Here is a 17,026-nt window from a genome sequence, read left to right on the forward strand (position 1 = left end):
CCATCTCCATGGATTACCTGTGTCTCTATAAGGTGGAGATGTTTCCAGGAACTTTTTCTGGTTTTGTCAGTTTGTTTTGCTGTCATTTCTACAATGAACTGTTGTTTTCTTCTGGCACAATCTCTCAAATGAAGATCAGGATCCCGACAGGCTGAAGCACATGTTGAAGTCAAAAAACCTAAGGTCATTACCCGGCTTACTTGTTGCTTGCTCCCGCCTTTTCCGTATCTTTGATTATCCTTAAAAACATCTTGAAATTAAAAAAAAAAAAAGTTTATTGATGAAAAGATGTATGCGTGCATCTAGAACAAGGGACAGAAACTGCCTCCAAAGGAAATCATACAAATTTGTTAATTTATTACAAAATGTCCACTCACAGAAATACACAAGAAAACTTTTATCCTCTTATATTTGGGAAAGGAACTGGTGTCTCAGATACAAAATAATTTACACATAATCCATACAATTTTATTTTATATAGAAATAGGTCCTTATTACAACAGCTGTACAATTCACTACACTTCATCTTATAATTACATAAAATCTTTTCTTTAGAAACATCTCAACATAACAAAACATACAAAAAAAGCAAAGTGCATTTTGAAAAGGAAAATCCAATCCTCGGTCTTATCAGGAAAGATATGTAGAAAGATGCAGCATTCTCACTCCAAGGGCCAGCACGTGGTGGTGGGGCTTCCTGGGGACCTGGCGCTTCACAGACCCGTCTGGCTGGTAAAACCTTCCCAGTCGTCAAGTCCTCAACTAGAACTCCAGAACATCAGCTGCGGGATTGTGCTTTGCTTCGAGTCCGCCTTCGTGGTTGTAATCGCCGAAGTAAACAGGAAACAGTCCAGTGTTATATTCGGGGGCAAAAAAAAAAAAAAACCAAAACCAAACCAAACCAAAACAAACCCCACCGGAACGGTGTGGGGGGAAGAGCCTTATTCCGTTAGGGTCAGGCCGGAGGGTGTGGCGCTGCAGCCTGGTGACTGACCACCAGCTTTGCCATCTGATCCGTGGGCTGTTTTTGTTACTGGCGTCTCCAAATGAAGTCATGGGAGGAAACAGTATTTTTAAGAAAGGAAGGTGCCTAAGTTATCTCCTTGTGCAGCTGTGCAAATTAAAACAGAAGCAATCATCTAAAAATAACGAAAAAATCATCTCTTTATTCTCTCTCTTCAACAAATCCCTGACCCGGTGCTTCTCCAATGCAGAGGAAAGAGAGTCAAGAGAGCGCAGGCCAATGGGCACGTGCGCACGGGCGGCAGCGGTGGGAGGGACCGGCGCGCTCCGGGGGCGGGGGCAGGATGCAGCGAGATGAGCCACCACTAAGGTGAACTAAGTGATGCACTCCTGTGGGGACCGCGGCCCTTTCCACGTATGGCTGTAGACTGTGGCCGTGAAGCGCAGGGACAGGGAAACACGGCCAGTGTCCCTGCCCACTTCCACGGGCCGGCCGCTGTGCTCAGACGTTGTCACCATTCAGGAGCTCTGAAACGGATGCGGCGCGCACGAAAGCCGGGGTGTCCTTTAAACTCTTCTCCCCAGCTCCCTGGCCATCCCCCCCCTCGACCGTCCATTGGTTAAAGCTGATGTGACCCAACTGAGGCGCCAGGGCACTACCGCGGTAGCTGCTGGAGGCCTGAGGACTCAGACAGGCTGCTGACCCTTCGGGGAGGGCGCGAGGGTGCGGGAGGTGGGTAGCCCAGGGTCCCTGGCTGCTGCGAGTAGGTGGAGAGAAGGAGCGAGTCCTGCGGCTCACTGTGCAAAGAGGTTGGTGCCTGCACCTGGAAAGAAAGGAAACGGCTCCAGGGGAGGTTCTGTGATTTGGGGACTCCTCCCCTGAACGGCTGGGGCGGTGATGTGGTCAGATGAAAGGCCCTCCTCCCGGCCGGGGGCCTGGGGGAGCGCCAGGCGGGGAGAGAGGAAGCCGAGGCTCTGCCAGAAGGGTGCGAATTCTGAAGCCCAGCTCTCCGCCAGCGCTAGGGGTTCCTCCTGGCCCAGCGGCCGGGCCTAGGCTGCCGGGGAACGGTATCCTGAGCACGTGCTCCACGTCGCCTGTGGGTTTGGGGATGTTGGGACCTGGGACACACGCGCACAATGGATGGGGCAGCATCCGAGCCCGCGTGCCGTCTGCCTACTTTTCACCGGTGGCCCCTGATTCCAGAACTACTTCCAAACACTATCACTGGCCGGCATCCACCAGGAAGCGTCCTAATTTGCAGCTCAGAACCTTCAACTGGTCAAACGTTAACTCTGGATCCTTCCGTCTCACCTCCCACGGTCCCCATCCATGAAATCTCCTCTGCCAAGCAGTCTGGTCCGCCCTGCTCCCCAAGCCGCCCAGGCATGGCTGCTCGCCCACTCTGGCTCGGGCTGCCTCCCCTGCTGGAACACTGTCCCCTCCGCCCCCACTCAGCCGTCCCCCCCTTGGAGCATCCCCCCGACCCCCGTCCCTTCTCCACCAGGGCCTCTCCCCACCCTCCCTTTTTTTTTTTGGCCAAGCTGGCAGCACGTCATGCAGGGATCTTAGTTCCCCGAGCAGGGACTGAACCTGTGCCCCGGGCGGTGGCGGCGCGGAGTCGTAACCACTGGACCGGCAGGCCACCCTAGCCACAGTGCTCCACCCACACAGACCCAGGCCTGGGCGCCCTCTGCGATGTCCCCTGTCCCCCTGCACTCAAGGCCCCTGAGCGCCCTTCGTACCCTGAGCCCTGCCAACGCGTCTGTCACTCCCCATGCAGGAATATATGGGCGGCCTCTAACTCGCCCCCAGACGCTCCCTGCCTGCTCACACCCCATCAGTTCCCAGCCCAGATCCCTCGGGGGTCCTGCGGGCTGACAGGACAGGCAAAGCTGACGTCTTGAGTTTACTCCCACGAGGCCTGGGGTCAGGGAGACTTGAACACTATACCATAGTTGAGCAGCTTTGGAATTCAATTACATTCTAGACCTCAAGGAAGACTCTGCACCGCAGTCGCCTTGCTCAGCCCCCTGTGGCTTTGAAGCTGCCCAAGCCGGGGGTGGGGTGGGGTCAGGGGCTGGAGGCCGGGGAGGAGGCCCCACATGACAGGGTCGGGCTGGGGCAGGAAGGGGCGCCCGGGCCAGTGTGGGAGGGAAGGTCAGAGCCCCGGCAGACACTTCTGTCCCATCTGAACCCCCAGCCACTGGCTCTCCCCCTCCTTCCTTCCAGTGTACGTGGCACTTGCTGGAAGTAAGAAGTGACCACAAGGAAACATGCTCCCCATTTTCCTGGACAGCCCCAATTCCATGCAACGTCATCTCATTCATTTAAAGGAAGTTTGATGAATCTTTAAACATGATTTAATTTTATATTTATATGAGACTCTGCAATATAAACACACTAACAAGTCCAACAAACATAGCAATCAGTGTCTGATTTTTGCTCTAAAAACTCCAGACACCATAATAAAAATTACTTTAAAAAAAATCGGACCTTTTTAGCACATAACCACATGAGGCATAAGAGCTGCTTCTAAATTTCTCACACTGTATATACATAGACTTTAGCAACTTTGAGCATTATAAACTTTAGAAACTATGAAGATTCAACTATGAATCTGTCTGGGGCTTATTTTGATACTGAGGACCAGAGCCCTACTGAAAGCCCGGGGGAAGGGCCGGTCAGGCCTGGGCTGGGGGCTCGGCCCTGTCTCCCCCGCCCCGGGTGCAGCCCGGCCCCACCTGCAGGAAGCACGGAGGCTGCTGCTGGGTCTGCGCGGGCTTCAGGGGCGACGGCTGGGAGGTGGGGAAGCGGGGGTGAAGCCCCATCAGCAGGACAGGGGTCGAGGCGCTGCTGGTGGTGGTGTGCACGTCTGGGTTTGGACACACGGCCTGGCTCTGTGGATACCTGTTTGGTGACACGTTAAGAAAGACCTTTAAAAAAAAAGCTATTGACATGACACCAAGAACATGGGCAACAAGAGGAAAAAGAGACAGACTGGACTTCATCACAATTAAAGACTTGTGTGCGTCACTCTATCCATGCAGGGAAAAGGCTGCCGGAAAAACCTTTGCAAATCATATATCTAATAAGAGATTGATATCCAGAATATAAATACAATTCCTACAACTCAGCAATCACAACAAATGCAAACAACCTGATTAAAAAATGGGCAAAGGGCTTGAATAGACATCGCTGTAAAGAAAAGATACAAATGGCCAATAAGCACGTGAAGAGATGTTCAATATCATTAGTCATTAGGGAAATGGAAATCAAAATCAAAATGAGATACCACCTCACACCCATTACAATGCTATTATGAGAAAAACCAGAACACAACAAGTGTTGGCAAGGATGTGGAGACATTGGAACCCTTGTGCACTGTTGGTGGGAATGTAAAATGGTACAGCTGCCATGCAAAACAGTATGAAGTTTCCTCAAAAAATTAAACTTAGCATTACCATCTGATCCAGCAATACCACTTCTGGGTATATGCCCCCCAAAAGTGAAAGTAGGGACTAAAACAGATATTTGTACATCCATGATCATAGCAGCATTTTTTTACAATAACCAAAACGTGGAAGCAACCCAAGTATCTGTCGATGGATGATGGATAAACAAAACGTGGTCTATACAGACAGTGGACTATCATTCAGCCTTAGAAAGGAAGGAAATTCTGTCACATGCTACGACATGGGTGAGCCTTGAGGACAATATACTGAGTGAAATAAGCCCATCACAAAATACAAATACTGTATGATTCCACTTAGATGAGGTACCTAGAGGAGACAAATTCATAGAGACAGAAAGCAGAAGGGTGGTTGCCAGGCGCTGGGGGAAGAACGAATAGGGAATTAGGGTTTAATGGGGACAGAGCTTCAGTTTGAGATGATGAAAAAGTTCTAAAGATGGACAGTGGTGATGGTTGCACAACAATGTGCATGTACTTAATGCCACCGAACTGTACACTCAAAAATAGATAAAATGGTAAATTTCATGTTATGTAGAATATACATTTTTTTTTTTTTTTAAAGAAAGAGTAGTTAGTGAAAATGGTCCAATAACAAGGGGAAGGCTGTTTGGGAAAGCTCTGGAGGAGCCCAGACCAGGAACAGATATTTAAAGACACTACAGCGAAGTCCATTTAGCGTTGTATTTGTAGAAATGTTATATCTCTGTATGGGTCATTTGTAACAGGCATTGGGGATTCCAAAATTCCCCTGAAGAGGCCTCTGTGTGTGGTAGGCAGACTCTGACCCGCCCTAGAAGATGGAGTGTTAGGTCATGTCTGGAAGAGACGGTGGGGAAGGTGGGGACAGTATAAATTATTGGGTTGACCGAAAATGGCAGTTTTCCTCTAGAGTTGCCAGAGGAAAGAATTTCCAGTTTTGCCTAGTTCACTGCATTTTAAGCATCTCTGGACAGCGATGTCACAAGACTTTTCTGTTTCCACTTATTTGGATCACTTGGAAAGAACAGTCAGAAACCAAAACCAACATTCCCCGCACCCCCTGCCTGATTGAGGGCATCATCAGAGAATTTGAAGGTGGTTTCCCCGCAGTGCCCAGCCCCTGCCCGCCTCTACCACCAGAGGGTTTTCATGGATGTAGGTACAGGCCCCACCCCTCAGAAGACGCAGTAACCATCCGATGTTACTATTATTACTGGCTGAAGGAGGATACAGGAGGAAGGAAGCGGAGGGGACAGCCCCAGGGGATGGCTGCAAGGCCCCCGCATGGGGGCACGGCAGGCCTCATTAGCTAGCACTGTCCCAGTGAACTTCTGACACAAATTAAACCAGTGTTTATACGACAATGGTGTCTGCTTCATTTCAAAGGGCTAGAAACTATTTTCCAGTAGCTTTCCAAGTATTCCCTCCTCTGTCTTCAGTAACCTCTGTCCCTAATAATTCAACAGCAAAGCAAAGCTGCTTCTTTGGGTCCCGAGGGTTGCAAGCAAAGAGCCCGGGGGAGGAGAGAGAGAGAAGCTTGCGCGTCTGGGAGGGCAGGAGAGTCCCACGTCTGCAGGGGGTTCCAGTTCCCGGCACAGCACCGGAACCACAGAGCAGGCGAGCTGGGTGTGCCCGTGGAATCTGCCAGCATCTGCCGGTCAGCTGGGGCTGCGGGAGTGCCCTCGGCAAGGCGGGGAAGACTCCATTGACCTGGGATGTTACCACTTAGACCTGCAAAGATCGGAAGGTGGATTCTCTAGTAGGTCTGTGTCTTTATTCCCTTCTTGCCACTAGGTTCTTCATGACCTTTTTTTTTGTTTTTTCCCTTAGATTCCATATATATGTGTTAGCATACTGTATTTGTTTTTCTCTTTCTGACTTACTTCACTCTGTATGACAGTCTCTAACTCCATCCACCTCACTACAAATAACTCAAATTCGTTTCTTTTTATGGCTGAGTAATATTCCATTGTATATATGTGCCACATCTTCTTTATCCATTCATCCGTATGGGGAGGGGGAGGGGTAAGCTGTGACAAAGTGAGAGAGTGGCATGGACATATATACACTACCAAACGTAAAACAGATAGCTAGTGGGAAGCAGCTGCATAGCACAGGGAGATCAGCTCGGTGCTTTGTGACCACCTAGAGGGGTGGGATAGGGAGGGTGGGAGGGAGGGAGACACAAGAGGGAGGAGATATGGGGATATATGTATACGTATAGCTGATTCACTTTGTTATACAGCAGAAACTAACACACCATTGTAAAGCAGTTATACTCCAATAAAGATGTTAAAAAAAAAAAAAGAGATCAGAAGGTGGTGACAAACTTGACATATAATTCATAGTTTCCTTTGGGTCCTGTTCTCAGCATGGGATGCTGACACAGAGTTTTCTCTCCTGACACGGGAAATGGAGAAAGAAGAGCTAAGAGGAGGAGTCCTTTCGAAGGGTGTGGGCACACTTGGACCCTGCCTGTAGTGCCAGACTCACAAGGGGTGCAGCTGGTCCAGGCAGGTGAAACCCTGACAGCCTGAGACCACTCGGTGCGGCTCTCTTCCTCCCCCCGCCCCCGGGCCACCTACTTGACTTGCCGTCCAGGCCTGCCGACCTCTGGGGGCTGCCTCGCATCGCAGGACCCGGGCATCATGGGCTGAATGGGCTGGCTCAGCAATAGCCTTCGAGCAGAGGAAGAGATAAATGGGAAACTTTGATCAGTGCCCAAGCTGTAGACCCACCGGCTGACCCAGCACCTGCCCAGCCTGGCTGTGCCCTTTCTGTCTGACCCGAATCCCCACTGGGCCTGCTCTGTCCTCAGAGGATCCTTGAGGCAGCAGGTCACTTCCTCTGGCCATCAAGACCCCAGCCCTGTCCTGCCGCTTCCTGAGCTGAGATCAACTGCAGAGGCTTTAGAGTCTAATGGTCTGAACTTTGCCTCCATCTCCAGCAGAAAGAAGACCAGAAACGAATGGTATAAAACTATGTCTCAGTTATCTTTCCAACAAGGACAGTGTCCGCACCTGAGCTGCCGATCGTGGCTGAAGTCCGGGCTGGGCTGGCCCTGGCTGGCCTCCTGGGAGGCGGAAGCAGGCGTGGTCAGGCTCAGAGCCGGCGGGAGCACAGCAGAGGTGCTGCTGAACTGGGGCGTCAGGCTGTTCCCCTGCATCATCTGCGAGCTTCTCAATGGCTTTGGACCCTGGAGCAACCAGTGCAGCGAGAAAGGTAAACCTTCAAGTCAACTCAGGTATCACCTCCCCAGAACCTCTGTCTTTTACCCACTTTGGCCTTTGCACTCACTTAGGACCCAGTGACTATTGATTGAGTTGTTGTGAACTTGTCTTTCCCGTTGGGTTGTAAGCATCTCAAGGATTCTTTAAATCCTTTGGGCTAGGACAGTGCCGGGCTTGCGGCAGGCAAGCAACCAATGTGCATTGAACGGAACTAGGAACTACTTTCTGCTTCTTAGATTCCACTCCCGACTTGTGGATCTCCTTGCTGACTCTCTAAGTCATCAGGCCCACCCCTGCCCCAGGGCCTTTGCACTTCCTCTACGTGGAATGCTCTTCTCCTTGGTACCAGTATGCCTCCTCTCACCCGCTCAGTTCTTTGCTCGCATATTACCTTCTCAGTGAACCTCCAGCCCCTTGCCCACCTTCCCCAGCGGTCTCACATCACCAATTATCGCATTGTTAATTGTCACTTGTTTGTTTCTCTCTCTCCCCACTTGGATCAGAGATTTTTTTCCTTTTCTCTTTTGTTCACTGCCGCCCCTCAGTGCTCAGGACTTAGTGCCTGGCATGCATTTGTTGAGTGAAATTGTAAATGAATGAGGGAATGAGCTTGCATGTGCTTTTGCTTTTTGGGTTTTCCACTCTGTTTCACTGACACCATTAATACGATGGTACCACCACATTCTCAGAGCTTTTACAAAATCTTTGAACGTGGTGTAAATCCTACCTCAGTTTTTTTCCTCTCCAGAATGTTCTCGGCTAATCTCATACATTAATTTTCCTGTTAACCTTTAGAACCAAAAGGCTGCATTTTAAAGTAAAACTCTTAAATCTGGGTGAAGATGGAGGAACTCTCTTATACATAGACTTCTCCATATTTTATTGTACGTCAATGTTTACGTCCCAGAACCCCTGCTAGACTAGAAGCTCCTTGGGGTCAAGGACAGCTCTCATTTATCTTTGTTCCCCTGGGAGCCCAGCAGATGTCACTGAATCCATGTGAATATAAGAGGCTTCAGGAGAGGCTGTATCCTGCCTTCCAAGCCGTGATCGTCTGGAAACGAGGGCTCAGAACTTCTCGATTCCATTGGATTCAGTGCCACTGACTGATGGGTGACCCTGTCAGACTGCAAGGTCACTGGTGGCTTGTAGTAAGTGGCAATGGCTGTGAGGATGGGGCTCGACAGGGAATCTGGGGCACCGGGAGAAGCTTGGTGGCCCTGGGGAAAGCGATGATGAACAGAAGTGGGTAACTGTGATCTCACACTGATAATGGCTCAAACCAGCAGTCGGTGATGGGCACCAAGGACACGCACGTGGGGACGTGTGGCTTTCAGCGTGCATGTCTGGGATGGCCATATCCACCTCCAGCCCAGCTCAGGATCAGAGCTGAAAGTTTCAGCTGCATGATACCTCTTTTTTTTTTTTAAATAAAGTTGTTCCTTTTATTTATTTATTTATTTCCCCTGCACCGCACGGCCAGCGGGATCTTAGTTCCCCGACCAGGGATCGAACCTGCACCCTAGGCAGTGAAAGCACGAAAGCGTGGAGTACTAACCATTGGACTGCCAGGGAATTCCCTGCATGATACCTTTAAGGTATTTTAATATATTGATAAAACACAGAAGGAAACCAAGAGAACATGGGGCTTCAAAGTGACAAAATAAAGAAAAGAAAACCCCCACCATCATCATCCAGCTCCGGTCACAGGGGAAGCAGGTTTCTGGTTCACGAAGACTGGTCTGCTGGTGGCAAGGACTGAGTCTGGAGACGAGCATGTTTACCTGGGTTGATATCACACTCGAGTCTCTGAGCAGGTGCTGGCTTGTGACCTGGGCAGAGGCCATCTGCCCCAGAAGCTGAGGGCTGGCCACGAGCTGGGGCTGGGGGCCTGGGCCCGACCTCTGCTGGAGTTGCTGCTGAGCCTCGGGCCGCTGGGCACTGCTGAAGCTCAGGGATACATCTGGCTGCTGCAGAAACATCTGGAAGCAGAAGCAAAACGCTTTTTAGGCTGGGATCACGGTGCCTTCACAGGCCTGCACCTTCTTTGTATGGCCTGTCCACGGCAAGATGGCAGCTTTCTCGCTCTCTCTGACCTGCCTGGGGAGGTTCACCCACTGGACTGAGTGCCTGGGATACCACCAGCAGAGTGCACGGCCCGGAGAGGGGCAGTGGGTCAGACGGATGCCGACCCTGCCCTCGAGAAGGTTCCGGTTGAGCGACTGGGGTCTAACAGCGTGAAAGATGCTGAGACCCAGATATGTCACTTGATATGCTTGTTTAGTCTGGGTTGGCTTATCCATTTCTTATTAGAAGGAAAAACATCTTGTGAATGGAGGGAATGACGCAATCACAGTGGCAGAGGGTTGGCTGACCGGTGGTGTGGGGCGCATCGTCCTGGCAGTAGGACCTGCGCCTGGTCTTGAACCTCTGACCGTGACCATGGTCTGTACCCATCCTACGATTAGCATCTTCCACTCCAGCTTCCAGCTGAGACGGCAGATCTGCTCTGGTTCATTAGTTGCCTCTGCATTCCCAGGAAAGCAAATAAATCCAAAGGATGACATAACATCAAGTCCATGTACTTTAAAATGATGTTTAAGAATACGTTTTACAATCACCATGCTAATCTCTATTTGTTATCTAAGATGTCTCAGACATTCAATAGGCTGTGATATATCAGCCTGGTTGTTTTAATGGGAAAGGTTTAAGAGAATTTGATCAAGTTTATAAAGTGTTTAAGTGGTTCTGAGAACCTTGATCCACCTCGTTTATAAGTTTGGTGTATTCAATTTAAAAGAATTCCTTAAGTGCCCAGAAAGATTTTACTTCTTAGGTTTATAAGTCTGCCTTGTTAGGTACATGAAATGTTTGAAAGGTTCAGATATATTAAATTTGGAAGTTAATGGCTTTGGTAGAGAATGTTGATGATTTACCATTTGTTAAATTTATAAACTGATTGAACGTGAACAAACACAAGTAAAAGCATTGCTATTTTCAGCCAAATCAGTAGATTTGGAAATAAAATATAATCTGTGAACTGACGCTAAAGGCTTAAGAAAAACAACTTCGGTAATTTCAATAATAATTTAAACCTAAGACCTGTAGCTAGCTCTTTTAACAAAAGCTCCTCTTGGGCATTAAAGACTGGTATTCTCTGTATCAGATTCTTGACAAGCAGTGTTCCACTCCATTTTAGGCCCTTAGCTTTGACGGCTAAGGCTCTCTCCTTCCGAGCGTCTGGAGCTTTAACCCCGATTCCTGTACTCAGTGTAGCATAACCTCATACCCAGTATGGAACTGACAAGCCGACATTTCCTGAGTGACAGAGTGGTTTTGGAACAACAGATGTGAAATCACGCCAGGCAGACACTTAATTAGTTAGTTCAAGCGTCCGCTCCGCAGGGGGTGTCAAGTCATCTCCCAGAGACCCGAGCGAGGTTCCCATCTAGTGCCCTTCCTAGTTTTGAATGAGGGCTCTTTGTCACTTTAGAAGTTAAGAAGAATGTTCTGGGTCTCCATCCTCGCAGATCCAACACCCAAACCTTTAGGATTAGTGCCTTACACAATCTCAGCGACCTGGCTTGTTTACAGCACACAGGGTAATTTACACTTCAGCAAAAACCCAATATTCAAACTACATAACATGCATTTTTCTGGTGGGATACAATTTACCTTCTAATTAGAGTTCAAATAAATGCAACCTTTATGTATGACAGGCAGTATAATCTAGCTTAAATCGGACAGACTTTAGTTCAAATTCCAACCCCACTATGTACTAGTGGTAAGACCTTGGGCAATTTTCAAAACTTTTCAAAGTCACTGTTAGTTTCCTCACTAATAAAACAGTGACATTAACAGCACATATGTCATAAAAGATTAAATGGGATTTATGCTGAGGCACAGTACTAAGTGCTCAATAAATGTTAGATAATAACAATAACACTAAAATAAAAAAGGAGCTCCTTTTGCTCCTTTGTCTCTCTGGGCATATAAAAACTATCTGAGGAATGAATAGAATAAATAAATGAATCAACAAATAGATTAAGCTTTTGCTCAAAGAAGGGAAACTGTTTATGCTTGTGTTATGGCAGAGACTGCTTGGTCTGCTACTCTTTCCCACTGATGTATGCTCTCTGAGGGCAGAAACCCTGTCCTGTGTGTCTCTGTATCCCCACAGTACCTAATCAAGGGCCTGGTACATACTGGGTGTCTGCCAGATGGGTGGATGGATGGAAGGATGGAGGGGTGGGGGTGTGTGTGGGTGTGTGGATGTGTGGGTGTGTGGATGGATGGATGGATGGATGGATGGTGGATGGATGGATGGTGAATGGATAGAGGGATGGAAGGAAAGGTGGAAGGATGGACGGGTGGAAGGATGGATTAAAGAACCAACCATTGGTTGTTCTTTGTGAACCATTGTCACAGGTGTCTTTCTCGGTACTTCTTTCAACCGCCAGTAGAGGGCGCGAATGCTCTCTCAGAAATAAACTAAGAAGCAGCCTCCCGCGGACGCAAGGGGTGACAACTTTTCAACAGAACAGCTCTCTATGTAGCGCCCTTCATGACCCCATCTAGGTGCAAACACAACACCCTGAGAACCTCTCCCTCATAACCCAATCTCTTTTGGAAAAAAAATCATACTTAGCAAGCATCTCAGGCACACACAGTATAGTCTCAATGAAAGCTCCGAGCCAATGGACTAGGTAGGAAAGTCCGCTGAACTTGGGATAAAGGACCTGGGCGGGGGGGAGGGGCGAGGGGGATTGCTACTGGGTGCACATTCCTGCCTCTGTTTTAGCGACAATAAAGGAAAATTTATAGCTTAAGAAGATGACTTCTTAACTAGGCTCGGGTCAGTTTTATAGAAAGCACGAGAAAAACAGTTCCCTAATTCAAGTGGAAAAAGTCATTAGAGGAAAAAAATAGTTCTCATTTTCCAGAACAAACCAATCCTACGCTCACATATGGTTTGTCATTGTTCTTACATGCTTAGCTTTACAAATACTTATTATCACAGAACATTTCAGAAGTACAGAAAATAGATATTGTATAATGAAATCCTATGTGTAATCACTAGGCTTCAGCAATTATCAACGTTTTGCTCTTATTTAATCTATCCCCCCACTTTTCTCGGGGGGAGGAGCGGAGTAATTTTTACTTGCTTTTATCCTTTATGCTTGAGTCACTTTTTTTTTTAAAGTCACATTTTGGCTAAACATTTCAGAACGTATTTCTTTAAATCCTTAGATCTGCAAAAATACATGAAGAAAGACTCCTTGAGGAATCGTTCTCTGGTTTGACTATCTGTGGATTTCCAAGTTCATTGGAAAATTCCACTGCAAAGATAAGGTCACAGGGAAGAAACCAGGGGAGGTACACGCAGGAGGCCTGGTTCCCACGTCATCCCTTACAAAGCTCAGGTGCTAGACGTTGGGGGGTCAACAAAATGCACTGTCAGGAGGAAGAAAAGCAATAATCCTTCATGTCAAGGAGTGAAAGAGATAGCCTTGTGTCCCAGTTATTTAAGAGTTCAGCTTTAAAGTTGAAAATAGAAAAGTCCGGGCTGTGAGGCGGCTGTTTATCCGCCTACCTTGCTTTTAGCAGCTTCTGGCTCAGTGCCCCCTCCCTGTTAGTGTAAAAATTCCATTCAAGTAATTGGAGTCAGGAGTTCTAGCCGTTGGACCCTGGATCAGTGAGACAATAAGACTGCTGGGAACAAATAAGTAACAAGGGACTGACACCTTGATGACTCCGTGCGTTTTCACCTAAATGCTGCAGTCTTGTCCCTAGGCAGTTCGGGGGTGTCACTGAGGAGGTGGGCAGGGTGAAGGGCTGTGGGCCGGGAGCAGGGCCATGGGTGGGGCTTGGCGCCCAGGGCTCTGCACAGGCGCACCTGACTGGGCTCCCCTGCCTTGGGGAGGGGAGGGGACGAGAGGGAAGGGAGGGGAGGAGAGGGGAGGGGAGGGATGGGGAGGAGAGGGGAGGGGAGGGATGGGGAGGGGAGGGGAGGGGAGGGATGGGGAGGGGAGGGGAGGGGAGGGATGGGAAGGGGAGGGGAGGGGAGGAGAGGGGAGGGATGGGGAGGGGAGGGGAGGGATGGGGAGGGGAGGGATGGGGAGGGGAGGGGAGGGATGGGGAGGGATGGGAAGGGGAGGGGAGGGGAGGGGAGGGGAGGGAAGGGGAGGGGAGGGGAGGCGAGGGGAGGGGAGGGGAGGCGAGGGGAGGGGAGGGGCCCCGCTGGACAGAGAAGGCTGCTTGGGGTCCCTGAACTTCTGGAGAGCCCGCCGGGAGCACCTACGGGGGCCCAGGGAGGCAGGATGGCCGGCTGTAGGCATCTCCAGGCCGCCTAACACCTCTGCGCTATCCTGCATTCATCTCAGCTCAGGGCTGCGCCCGTTGGGGTGTTACTGTGTCCACACGCGGGGCTGTGTGAATGCTGGGGCAGGGGGCAGCAGGGCCAGCGCTCCAGCCGTTTCCCCCAGGGGTGTCTTCTTCTTCCTTCTGTCTCCTCAAGTGGCTGCCAATGCTTACCTCTCTCAGGGCAGACTCCAAGGTTGGCTACATTTACAACCAAGGGCATGCACTTGGGAACAAAAATAGTCCTGGACTGATTTAAGTGGAAATAATTTATCCTTGAAAGAGATCCAATATATAAAGTTTTTCCTCCAGAAAGAATCTCTCGAAAGGCTTCAAAGACGTGACATCTGGGGGTGGGGTGGGGTCACAGTTAAAAGCAGCTGCTGTCAGAGCATGCGGAATGCCCCAATCGCTGTGCCGCAGTGGGGTGGCCCAGGGGTGCCAGGGCGCTGACCTCCAGCTCCCACCTCCTCGGCCGCCCCCTGCAGGGTGCAGGGTGCACAGCACAGATCATTTCCCATATCTCCCTGCATTCATGCTTTGGATGAGAGGAAAGAGCAGACCTGCTTCCATCTCTCTGTCAGCAGCCTGCGCCGGGTGCTCAAAAAGTAGTTACACATGCGCTGGGAGTTTAAAACCCCATAGGAGGGAGGCCGGAGTCAGGGCAGGGCGACCAACCACCAAACACGTGAAAGAAAGCGCATGTGATGCAGGAAACATGTGCCCAACAGAGTGAGGAGTGAGTGAAGAGGATGTCATGTGAATTTCAGGTTTGCCCTGGAGCTGGGGATGGAGGAGGTGGGATTCATTCCTCGCACTTCATTGGTGGAGGTTTCAATTTGTTTAGGAGGCAGGGCTCAGTAAGGCAGCACAGAGGACTTTGGAGGAAGTCCTGCCTGCCCCTGCAAGGGTGGATGAGGACACATCACAGAGCGGGGGGGGGGGAGGACAGAGCTCAGCGCACCACCGGCCCAGGAAGGGGCATCACCTGGACGTTGGAGTCCTGGACCAGGCAGAGCTGCTCCTGGATCTTGTGGAGCTCTTCCTGCTGCCACCGGATGTTGGCTTGCAGGATCCTCGTCCTCTGCTCCAGCTGGTCTTTGATGGTCTGGAACATGCTGAGCTGTGCTGAAAACTTGAAGGCGGGGTCAAAACACAGAACCCGATGAAAGAGTTATCTCAGCCTTGCAGACAGATGTTGCTGCTGCTCTGAGCGGCCCTGCACACTTTCATTTCCGGTCCTTTACCCACCCTTTGCAGCATCCCTGACCCACTGCTGCAATGAGTGACCCACTGTTGAGGAGCTCGCCAGGGAGCAGGGGTTCTGGCTGAGGGCTGGGTGGCCCAGGGCCCCCTGCCCACCCTCCCACCCCCCCGTGAGCTTTTCTTAGGCCCATGGGAACCTGCGGGTCTCATTTATTGCGCTGGAGTCTAGGAGGGCCACAGAATCGGAACACGATTTTGTAAGCAGTGCAGTGCTTACAAACTCATATTCTAAATTCGGTTAGACGGACAAATGGTTTTGGAGAGGAACGTCAAAAGCAGGGCATGAGAATTTGCAACATCATGGATGGACTTGGAGGGCATTATGCTAAGTGAAACAAGTCAGTTAGAGAAAGACAAATACTGTATGAGATCATTTATATGTGCAATCTAAAAAATAAAACAAACTAGCGATTACAACAAAAAGGCAACAGACTCACAGATATAGGGAACAAACTAGTGGTTACCAGTGGGGAGAGGGAAAGGGGGCGGGGCAAGATAGGCGTAGGGGATTAAGTGGTATAAACTATCATAGTATAAAATAAGTAAGCTGCAATGATATATTGTACAGCAAAGGCAATATAGCCAATATTTTATAATAACTATAAATAGAGTGTAACCTTTAAAAATTGTGAATCACTGTGTTGTACACCTGTAACTTATACAGTATTGTTCAGCAACTATATCTCAAAAAAAAAAAAGCAAGGCATCAGAGAGCCCCCTTCCCTTTTTTCTCTCATCTAGGGCATGATGATTTGCATGTGACAGCTTCACATGCAATTTTGGATCCTATCATTATCCTAAAACTGATCCTGGAGAGCAGGGCTCTTCTGGAACAATTCACAGACAAGCTTGGATTTTTTTTTTTTTTTTTTGGCTGCACCATGTGGCATGCGGGATCCTAGTTCCTTGACCAGGGGTTGAACCTGTGCCCCCCTGCAGTGGAAGCATGGAGTCCCAACCACTGGACAGCCAGGGAATTCACAAGCTTGGACTTGATGGTACTCTAAACCCTCCTGGGGCCGTGAAAGCCTCATCACCCTCCCTCACTTCCCCAGGCTCACTTGCAGGCTGTCCCTGCACTTCTTGGAAATCTGTGTAAAAAAGAGCTAAGGAGACAAGCAGTACAATCGCCCTATGTGCACCCCAGGGGGTACCGCTGGCGGAGGTGACCCTGCAGGAGCACGGACATCTGCTGTGTGCAAGAGCCCAAGCGTCCCCTTCCTCCTGCCTTGTGACTCCTTCCTGGGACGGAGGCTGGCTTTAGGAAGATTTCCCAGGTGATCTCTGCCCTGTGTCACCTGTCTACCTGGACACAAGGTTCTTTCCTTGCAGGAAATGTGGAGGGGGGAGGTCATGAGACGGGAGGTGAAGCTGACTCCCCGGGCTGCCCGCCCTGCTCTGGGCGATGTGGGGCTGTCGGTGACTCCTGCTTCTTGAGGAAAGTGAGTTTGCTGGGCTGGGGCTTCTGCTCTTTATTTTGTCCCCCACCCACCCACCCCTTTATTTTTTTTTACAGTGACTTAATCTGCATTCCCTCAGTCTCTATCTCCGACAACCTCCTGAGTCTGTTTCTTGCCCGTTGTCCTTTGCAAACACCTCCAGAGATTGTCTCTTTTCTTTTGCCCTTTGCCCTCCCATCCATGGAAACGCAGGGAGCCTGGGAGAGGTTAGAATACAGGCAGGATAAACCGGAGGATGGAATCACACTGACTGCAGTTTTGGAGCAGCAGAATAATAAGAAAAAGAACCAGGAAG

The 17,026-nt window shown here is 49.8% G+C and overlaps 1 protein-coding gene across 11 annotated transcripts in view; it reads right to left on the reverse strand.

Annotated features, from left to right (window-relative positions):
• Positions 1-337: 337 nt before the first annotated feature.
• The window catches only part of NPAS2 (neuronal PAS domain protein 2), a 191,373-nt gene continuing 174,684 nt past the window's right edge, over positions 338-17,026 (reverse strand). For 10 of the 11 annotated variants that reach the window (XM_036873516.1, XM_036873520.1, XM_036873507.1 and 7 more), the window contains 6 exons: positions 14,994-15,140; positions 9,430-9,627; positions 7,436-7,611; positions 7,001-7,093; positions 3,706-3,871; positions 338-1,787 (listed from right to left, as the gene is read on the reverse strand). In XM_036873516.1, coding sequence (XP_036729411.1) covers positions 1,620-1,787; positions 3,706-3,871; positions 7,001-7,093; positions 7,436-7,611; positions 9,430-9,627; positions 14,994-15,140 — 948 coding nt within the window. In that variant the 3' untranslated portion in view covers positions 338-1,619. The remainder of the gene's footprint in view (positions 1,788-3,705; positions 3,872-7,000; positions 7,094-7,435; positions 7,612-9,429; positions 9,628-14,993; positions 15,141-17,026) is intronic. The other variant, XM_036873515.1, reaches the window with a different exon arrangement.

This window comes from Balaenoptera musculus, chromosome 13 (genome assembly GCF_009873245.2).
Source record: "Balaenoptera musculus isolate JJ_BM4_2016_0621 chromosome 13, mBalMus1.pri.v3, whole genome shotgun sequence".
In the NCBI taxonomy this organism is placed as follows: domain Eukaryota; kingdom Metazoa; phylum Chordata; class Mammalia; order Artiodactyla; family Balaenopteridae; genus Balaenoptera; species Balaenoptera musculus.